The sequence below is a fragment of the Rutidosis leptorrhynchoides genome, chromosome 4, assembly GCF_046630445.1.
Source record: "Rutidosis leptorrhynchoides isolate AG116_Rl617_1_P2 chromosome 4, CSIRO_AGI_Rlap_v1, whole genome shotgun sequence".
In the NCBI taxonomy this organism is placed as follows: Eukaryota; Viridiplantae; Streptophyta; class Magnoliopsida; order Asterales; family Asteraceae; genus Rutidosis; species Rutidosis leptorrhynchoides.
Genome location: NC_092336.1, coordinates 49,534,571 through 49,544,764, shown reverse-complemented (window position 1 = coordinate 49,544,764; position 10,194 = coordinate 49,534,571). Strand labels below are relative to the sequence as shown.

At 32.7% G+C, this 10,194-nt stretch overlaps 1 protein-coding gene across 1 annotated transcript; it reads left to right on the top strand.

Annotated features, from left to right (window-relative positions):
* Positions 1–2,946: 2,946 nt before the first annotated feature.
* LOC139903991 (uncharacterized) lies at positions 2,947–4,642 on the top strand. Its single transcript, XM_071885921.1, has 4 exons — positions 2,947–3,458; positions 3,553–3,636; positions 3,778–3,887; positions 4,347–4,642. The coding sequence occupies exons 1-3, from the start codon at positions 2,987–2,989 to the stop codon at positions 3,837–3,839; spliced, it is 618 nt and encodes a 205-aa protein (XP_071742022.1). The 5' UTR covers positions 2,947–2,986; the 3' UTR covers positions 3,840–3,887; positions 4,347–4,642.
* The last annotated feature ends 5,552 nt before the right edge of the window (positions 4,643–10,194 follow it).

Sequence of the window (10,194 nt, the reverse complement as noted above, 5' to 3'; positions counted from 1 at the left end):
TAACACATCGATACTTCACCTCGAGTGGCGCCTTAACACATCGGCACTTCACCCTTCAACTTACTCGGAGTGGCATCTTAGCACATCGATACTTCACTCCGGGTGGTGTCTTAACACGTCGACACTTCACCCCGGGTGGTGTCTTAACACTTCGACACTTCACCCGTCATATTACTTTGAGTGGTGTCTTAGCACATCGACACTTCACTCGTCACGTGAAATGTGGTGTCTTAGCACATCGACACTTCACATCTCACGCTACAACAAATAAATACATTATATACCTACGCATATAATTATTCCACTCACCTTACGCCTTCGGTGAATCGATAAACCAAGCTTGAAACTTCAAGGTAACGCACCTATTACAATGTACATATAATCAATCATTCATTCAAGTTGGTCAAACTCACACACTCACCATTACTAGGTCATTTTGACCCATTTGGACACTTAACCCTAAAATTGGGTCAATTCACACCAAAACCCTAACATTAGCCATGATAGGTTTAAAACACCCTTCAACACAAGGTTTATGCATTAATCACAAACATTAACTAACCTAGGTCCATTTTGACCCGTTTGACCAATTTAAGGTCAACACACCCATTTCGGGTCATCCACTAACCCACACAACGCCCACTTACATACATATAGGTGTGCTAGCAATTTTACTAACTAATTAAGGCTTATAAACAACAATTTATACTTGAAAAACCCTAGTTAGTCATCTTTGAGTCTACATGACCCAATTTCACCCAATTTACCCACAAATGGGTTTTAAGTTCATCATCTACCCAAACCCTAACCATTAATCAAATTAAACAAGGAAGTTAAGATTAGAGCATACCACTACTACCAAAACGAAGCTAGAGGATAGATGGACAACTTTAAAGCTTGCACTTAGACTCGATTCAACCTTCTTCTTCCTTATTTTGAGCTCTATCACTCTAGACAAACCCTCTCTCTCTCTAAAATTGAATGGATGAGGTTGATGTAGGTGGAAATGGAGTTAATGAGGCCCCAACAACAGGTTTAGGGCCTTAAAGTCGGACCCCATGTGATTTTACCAATTTACCCCCAAAATATCTAATTTAAAAAGGAGGGAATCTGTCACAGACCAGTGGCGCGACGCGCCAAAAGGCCGCGCGGCGCGCCAAACGCCTAGACCAGTTTCTGCCTTCTTTTTAAATTATGAAACGAACACCCACACTTCAAAGATCATATTTACACATATGTACGGTGAAATATTTGGGTCTTACAGCTCCTTTATTGACGACGTTATTCTTCCTTGTTCAGAGGTCGCGACAAGATGGGTCAAGGTGGTACCTCGTAAGGCAAATGTTTTTTTGGAGGCTAGCACTTGGTAGATTATCTACTCGTTTGAAATTTTCAATGCGAGGAATGGATATCGATGATATAAGTTGTTGCATTTGTGGGTATCACATGGTAGAAGATATCGATGATACTGGGCTTATGAAACCGTTATAATAGGTGCTTTTTGTCTCTCCTAGCTGCTCGATAGGGAGATATATTAAATAAAATTTGATGTTCTAAAAAATTAACTTTATTGTTTTACCTCTTAATTTTCTATCCATCTTTTGATCTTGTGTGCATACATTTAAAGTTGTAAAAAAAACTTTAGCTTTATATCCTTGTATATTTTTTGAAAATTAACAATAAAAAATTAAAAAAATATTACATGAAATAATATTGATTGTGGATAGAAAGTATAAAAAAGGTAACGTAGTTCTAAGGACCCTTTTTTTTTTTCTTTATTAAGTTCTGTTGTGAATTTTAATAAGACGTCTGTGAAGAATAAGTAACGAATAAATAATTAATGTTTGTTTTATGTGCTGAATAACGGTTTGAATAATTGAATTTACCAAATTAACCATGTACATGAGCAATTACTAAAGCAGTTACTAAAAATTCGGGACCTAGATGAAAATTCACATTTATTTGAATAGTTTGTATTAAGACGCTTCTTATTTAATAAGTTCAAAACAAACATTCATTTATTACTCTTCATATTAAGTTTCATTTTATTAAGTTAATTAAGTAAAAAACAAACATCGAATCTGGAAAGAATCTATTTATTCAAAATGTTGAAAATTGAAAATTCAAAAGAAGAAAAAACAAAAAGTCTGGTGTGGACCAGAGTTAATAATAATTGGGCTTTTATATTTGGAGCCAAACCTTTTTGTTTTGAAAATCCACACCAACTTCCCCTCCCCCCAATGTCTTCATCTCGCGCCGTCTCTCTTTCGATCTCCTCAATTTCCAACTTTTTTAGGGTAAAATTTTCGATTTTTTAAATTCACTAATTCTTGTTCTATAAAACCTTCAATCACAATTCAAATCTAAATCTTTTTCTCTTTAAAGTTTCATTTTTCATCCAATTTTAAATTAGGCGCCAGTTACTAGTAGTGAATTTGTTGCGATTTCAAGCTTCTTGCTGTTTGTTTATATTATTTATTATATAATTGGTTATTTTTTCTTAAGGTAATTAGTTATATTTTCAATCCTCTGTTATTGATGAAATGCAGTTCTAATTAACCTCATTTGGTGTTAATTCACTTAGGGTTACTGGTTAATTACTCTTTTTTGCTTCATAGTATAATTGAGTATTGTATACTTGTATATTGTAATTGTATTGATGAAATGTAGTTTAAATTAACATCATTATGGTGTTAGTTTACTTAGATTTAGTAGTTAATTAACCTGATTTATTAGTTGTTATGCTACCCTTTCAGATCTAATCTTATACGTTACGTCTTATTCATAAGCACATGTGTAAGTTTTACTAATTCTCAAAGAATGCGTGTTAGTTTCTTCTGAAAATATTGTTTTTCTAGGTCTGGTTATATTTAGAAAGTTGAAACTGTATATATATTGAATTTGGTTGATTATTCGTTGATGGATCTTATCTTGTTGACAGGCTACTTAAACGAACTTGTAGGCGAGGACTTATTTATTTATAAAAATGATTAATTCTGAGATTAATACGATTGATCTCGGGACCAATGTAGCTGGTGCAACCACGTTCCAAAAAAAACCGGTTTCAGTAACGAAAAAGGTAGCACTACGAGATGTACAGAACAATAATAATAACTTTACACGTGAATTTCATCACAAAAGTTTGCTTCCGTTTGAGGGACAATCGTTTTTAGATGCATCTAAAACGAGTGGAACTAAAAGACGTACTCCCGACCACACATTACCTCTGTTTTGTGAACGGTCTGCAAATGTATCTCAAAAGCAGCAAAATGTGAGCCAGATAAATGGGAAGAGTATGCATTATGGTTCTTCGGTGGGACCAAACCAAATGGGATCGAAAACATCGGTTCCTAGGTTTAAAGAGTCTACTAGTGAGGAACAAAGGACAGACCGATTTATTCGCTTACAGAGATATATTAAACAGTGTGATGGATCTAATGATAGAGAGAATATTCAGTGTATGTTTTTTGCTCAACTTTTTTTCTATCATATACTATTGTAATTTAATATGATTGTGTTTGTTTTTATCTTATGATTCTTATGAAATTGCAGTGCTGATGCGTTTATCGCCCTCTGAGCTTAGCAGACATGCAGTTGAGTTAGAGAAAAGAGCAATTCAGTTGACCATTGAAGAAGGTATGTAAAACATATACAAATTGCCTTAAAAGTACTTTCTGTGACATCAGCGATATGATATTAACCAACAGTTTTTTGAAAAACTGAAAATTGTGTTACTTTTGATAGAGGTTTATGGATGTAAGTGTTGTTTGATTGCAGGTAAAGAAATGAAACGAATCCAAGCGTTGAATGTTCTGGGAACTTCGATAACCAGAAATTAAATGCGAATAACGCAACTCACGACAACTGAATTCTATTTCTGCAAATAGGTGATGTACTAGTTTTTGTATGAGTAGGAAAATAGGGTTCCTTGAGCATCATTATTTTCATAAAAACTTACTATATTATATTCCTACATAAAAATTATCTATTTTACTCATCTTACCTCGTCCATTTTACCATACCTCACATGTTTTGCATGGCTTAATGCTTCTCCTAGGCTTACTTTGAAGTCATATATCACATGCTTTTTATGAACAATTACTTCATGTAAAGTTATCTTTGTCAGTGTATCCTTTTTTCACAAAATCATGTAGGAACATTATTTACATGTGAAGTTACTAGTATAAAGTCCAACTAAAATGACACACCATGTATATCCATTTTATTTTCACAACCACATACTGTTACTAGTACAATGGGATCAAGTCATCATACCCTCATTTATACAATTTTTTTCATATTCTTATTGGGATTAATCTTCCTCTTAAACATGTCTCCTACTCTAGGTGGCAAAATAATCAACGGAGATTGGACCCTCATAGAAGATACAGAAGATGAAAAAGTGAGGAAATGTGGAGACTCTGCGGTAAAAGAACATAATCACCAGAAGCATACTTATTTGTATTTTGTTAGTGTGAAAGATGGCGAGACCAAGGAAGACGGTGGGACACATTACAATATGATTATTGAAGTAGACGATGAAGATGCTATTTTTAAAAAGTTTTTAGTTTATGTTATTGACAAAGGGAATCAAGATGATTATGAGCTTGTTTCCTTTAAAAGACCTTTTAAATTATGTTTGACCACCAGATCATGAGCACGTTAGATGCACAATCGTTTTAAGAATAGCTAACAAGATTAGATGTTATTATATTGAATAAGTAATGTTGTTGAGCTATAAAATGGAAGTGTCGATAATAAACAAAAACCCACACGTTCTAATCATTTGAAAAGTAAAAAAAAATAACCCACACTACTAACCCACACCCCTACTACTACAACTAGCCTGAGAGAAAAGAAAAGAAAAAGAAAAAAAGAAAATAAAAAATAAATTAAATTATTTAAAGGAAGAAGACAAAATTACGCCGGTCGTCCCTCAACTTTCAAAGAGAGAAAATGACATAATTGCCCTCACATGTTTGACACATACTGAAGGTTAACGGAGGAAAGAGACGGACAATTAACAGAAGGACAATATAAGTTATAAAATGCAAGTTCAGTGACGACGAACACAAAAAAAAAAAAGTTGTAAGGACGACGTCTATGATTTCAGTATAAGTTCAAGAACGACGGAAGTAATTTTGTCTTTTACATTTTATAACATTTCATTTCATATACCGGTATAAATATAAACCCATACAAACAGAAAATAAGCTGTTGTGAAAGCTTCAAATTCAGTGAAATTACGGGGAAATGTATTATTATTTGTGGCTAAATTCGAATTAAAAGAAAACCTTATCAAAAAGCATCTTCGAGATTCCGATCTGTGTTCACACTGGATGGAGTTTGATGAGCACACGTTCCAAAGCGTTCATAGACACGTGTCAGGTTCTTATACGTCCAAGTCATCAACTTGACACGAGTGGCTCTTCTTTTAATTTGATAAATATGTACGTAATAATTTATTTAAACTCCAAAGTGATAAGGAAAAAAAGCACGCGGTGTTCCACTTCAGTTGATTTATAATTTTTCTTGTTAAAATGAACCCTTAGGTTTGTTACTGGTTTACAAAAGACCCTAACGTAGTACTCGTATAAAACATCTGTATAAAACATCTATATCTACTGAAGTTTTGTTCAATGAAATGTGTGCTTTTATGGTACGCGTTATAGTATAATTAATTAAGTTCAAATTTTCACAAATGTTAATCTTTGTGTCTTGTGATGGAAAATCGTGTGTACTTTTAACAATTCAGATTAACGCAGCGGATAATAAAAATAATAAACTTTTATTATTTTATGAACAAAAATTACAAGATTAAATAACCAATTATTTAAAAACATGCACACGATTAATTTATTCCCATGGATCCAGTTACACCAATAATAATTGTCAAGAATATAAAATTACAAAGTGGAGTTAACAAGTATACCTTTCTTGAAGAAACTGATGAACGGAGAGAAACCTACGATCAAAGGGTATGACCGTCTCTTTGGATAGTCCACTACACTTTCAAATGACGCCAATGGATGCTAGTCCAACCCCAAGTAACTTATTAATATAATCGAATTATATTAATATAATAAATAATTCTACGTATGAATGAGACTTGATTGTGTTTTCGAAAAAAAAACTGAAAATAAACAAGATTTTATTTTCTCTGAGTTATTTTTTTTTTGTTTCTTGTGAAATTTTTTTTTCAAGGCCAACTAAAACATGAATATATATATAATGAGAGAAAAGGTTAAACCGACTCATAACAACGCGTACATCTTGTTTCGAAATATATTTAGTTTCCAATTTTATTTTGTATTAAAATCTTATTAGTACGTAGTCATCAAGAAACAAATATTATTAATTAATTAATTATCAATTAACTAATTAATTCATAAATAAATATTTTAATTTATTTTGTTACTTGAGTAATATATATACATCATATATATATTTCATTTGACGTCTAGGTGTATATATGTGTGACCCCAAAGGCTCAAATGAATTTAGCCATATAGTGGTACGTTGTACCTTGCACATTAATCCTTCAGACTCCCACTTGTGCATGGCACAACACCAAGTAACTATATAAACAATGGATACCGTCTAGCAACAGGCCATTGTCCCTAAATTCACATGAGGGTAGTTTCTCAGAACTGCTTATGGTAAGTGTTAAATGTCATTCGTCCCTTTGTTTCAGATACTTTAGTTAAACTTGAGATATGGATCATCGGTCATTCTCATTTGTTTAACAATATTATTTCTCGATCTTAGAACTGAATTAGATCACCAAATTAATTAAGTATCATCTTAACTACATCTGGGTGCGGCCACACAAATATCTTATTCATTCATCGAGGAGCTCAAAAGTATCTAACTCCAAACATTTTGGAGGAACAAATCCTTTATTGCATACACGTGTTTGTCACGAGCTTTACATTATACCCAATAGTGGCCTTTATTACAGCCTTATTCAGGACAGCGTTTAACCATATCAAAGTACAATGCTCCACACATCAAAACCAGCGTGCATCTCAAGTCTAAGGACATAAAGACATAATCACTAAAAGATTCACTACTGACAACGATCCATGTAGTGACATCTCGGATGGGTCATTCCAATATTCATCATCAATGAATACATATGAATTTTGGACTCTACAAGTTAACTATTTATCATCAATAAATATAACCAAACATTCATATTAATCTTAATTCATGTTATTCCCATAACATGACCGATTATGGAGATTTTGAATAATCAACAACTATTCATGGATTAAACATGCTAATATATAACACAATGATATAAATGAAAACGATCATACCAACTATATATCAATTCATTAAGATAAAACTGCTTAATGTTCCAAAAATATCCAAATACTAAATTACAAATTAAAAAGATCAGCAGCATAACGAAGTCCAATACTACTAGCATGATCATCATGCTTGTTATGTGTCATGGGCTTCGTGAACGGGTCAGCCACATTATCATCTGTATGAACCTTAAGAATACTAATATCATTCCTCTCAACGACTTCTTGAATGTAGTCAAACTTTCGAAGAATGTGTCTGCTACTGATGATGTGTAGCGTGGTGTACGAAATAGTTATATTTTTAATACAAAATACTACAAAATATGACACAAGTTTTATTAATTTACGGATGGGATATACCTAAACCTTGCTACAACACTATAGGCAGTGTACCTAATCGTAGAGTAGTGTAGTTTTTAGTAAGTCCGGTTCGTTCCACAGGGAGCTGGTGATACTTACTATATTTTTAACTATATTTATACAAAATATATATAATTATATAAGTAGTAATATTATTATAAAAGGGGGGTTTTACCGTTTAATGACCGGTTTGTCGATTCTATATTTTAAGCGTAAAGATAAATGACGATAATTAAAGTGCGTAAAATAATGACAATAAATAAAATGACAGTAAATAAAATTGCGAGTAATAAAATGACAGTAAATAAAGATACGATGAGAAATATAATAAAAGAATTATGCTTATTTAAACTTCCGTAATCATGATGTTTGACGTGTTGATTTTAATTTATTACCATGGGTTAATTGTCCTTTGTCCTGGTTTATTTGATACGTCTATCTGGTTTTTGTCCATAATAGTCCATCGGTCATAAATATAAAGTGCGAGTATCCTCGTCAAATTACCCTTATACCCGAAGTCAAATATTCCAACTGATTAAGGATTTAAACTGTGACGCAGTTATCACTTCTGTCAACATTTACACCAGTTATCACTGTATGTAATCCACCCCTGTTTTAATTAGTTTATGAATATTAATTCATCCACTTGATCAGAATGAATAATCAATTACCCAACCCAATTGATTAATTAAATGATTATAACAGATTCCATATGAACGTCACTAAATAGGACAACCATAATCATTATTAATTATTAGGTTAATTAATTTGAAGATAGGTTCGACAGACTCCAATGAGTTGTCACTCAATTAGACAATACCCCCCATCTATTAATAGTCAATAGTCCAATTTCCACAAGTGTCGGTCTTTTGCCCAAACCTTAATTATGGTCCAAAGTTCAATAACCCCATCTTAATATTTTAGCCTAACATCATGATTACTTCGGCTCAAATAAGCATAATAATAACTTAGTTACGAGACATTAAATTAAAAAGGAAGAACATAGCTTACAGTGGTGATTAATTTGGTAGCGTTACACGGACAGAGTTCTGACTTAAAACCCGTAAATTATTTGTTACATAACTAAATTATTATTATTGAAATTAAAATTAAAATTAAAATTATAATAAATATATATATACGTTTACATAATTGAGAGAGAGATAGATTTTTGAGATTGAAAAGGGATGATAAAATTAATGAGAATTCGTTTCTTTTATAGACGAATTTTGAATTGAAATTTTCACTTATGACCCCTTAACTATGCTCAATTAACAACTTTTTATTATTTAATATTATTCTTATTATGAATTATTTAAATATTATATTTTATTCTTGTGCATAGTTGACTCGTAATTTTTACACCGTTGCGTCGAGCGTTGAGAGTTGGTTCATGTACCGGTTTCGGATTTTCGAACGTCCTTTCGTACAATTTTATATCGTGTACTTTGCGTTTTGTAACTTGTACTCTTGTCATTTTTAGACGTTCTTCATCAATAAATTGAACCTTTTGAATTGTATCTTGTACATTTGAGCTTTTTGGATGTTTTGGTCTTTCAAATCTTCGTTTTTGTCTTTAAATCTTCATTTTCGAGCGATTTGCGTCTTTCGTCTTCGCACTTATTTATTTAACTATTACAACTAAAAATAAGGAAATTACATTTAAAAACTTTACATATTGGAACGATATTGCTACTAAATATATGTTCATTTGGAATACTATCAAATATCCCCACACTTGAGCGTTGCTTGTCCTCAAGCAATACAGAACTTGAAATAAAAACATAAATGAATCACTTTTTTATTCATCACATTTTGTACATCAGTGATTTTGATATAGCTGTATAAACAATGACAGTAATGATGGTTAAAGGTGGGTGTGTCATCCACAGTTGCCTTGGGTTTAGGTCAACGACACTTGCAATCAAATAGCCGATTTACTTTCGGTTTCCAAAGCAAAGTGCACATTTGAAAGGCGGTTTACAGTCCCACATGACTATAAAAATTTAGATCCTTTAAGGAAATTGGATCTTTATGAAAACATTTAATCTTTTGAAAATTCAAGCTAGATTTTACCCTAGACAAGTTTTCTGATTTGATCCATCATTGGTGTTGCAAAATATATTTGTGGATCATTATTTTGGCTAAAACTTTTAGGCTCGTGTAATCCACTGCTATCCCGGTATCGGAAAGCACACATCCAGTTTACTTGTTCCGTATATTACCTTTCGGTAAACTACCGTCCGGTTGTAAAGGAAAGCGATGAACAAGAAACTGTTAAGGCAATGTCCCGTGACATGCAGATGATTATGGTCTTTTAACGTGTCGGATGCTAGAACTATCCTTGGTAGGAGCGATAGTAAAGATCATCCTATGATTTTTCGGTCTGGCACAAGGTCCTGTCTCCGACCATGCTATGCAACCACCGTTCTTACGGTTGACACCCGATTTGGTTCAGGTGACCTAATGAATTCCAGGTGAATTCCTAGGATTTTACGTTCAATGGTAATGAACGCATTGA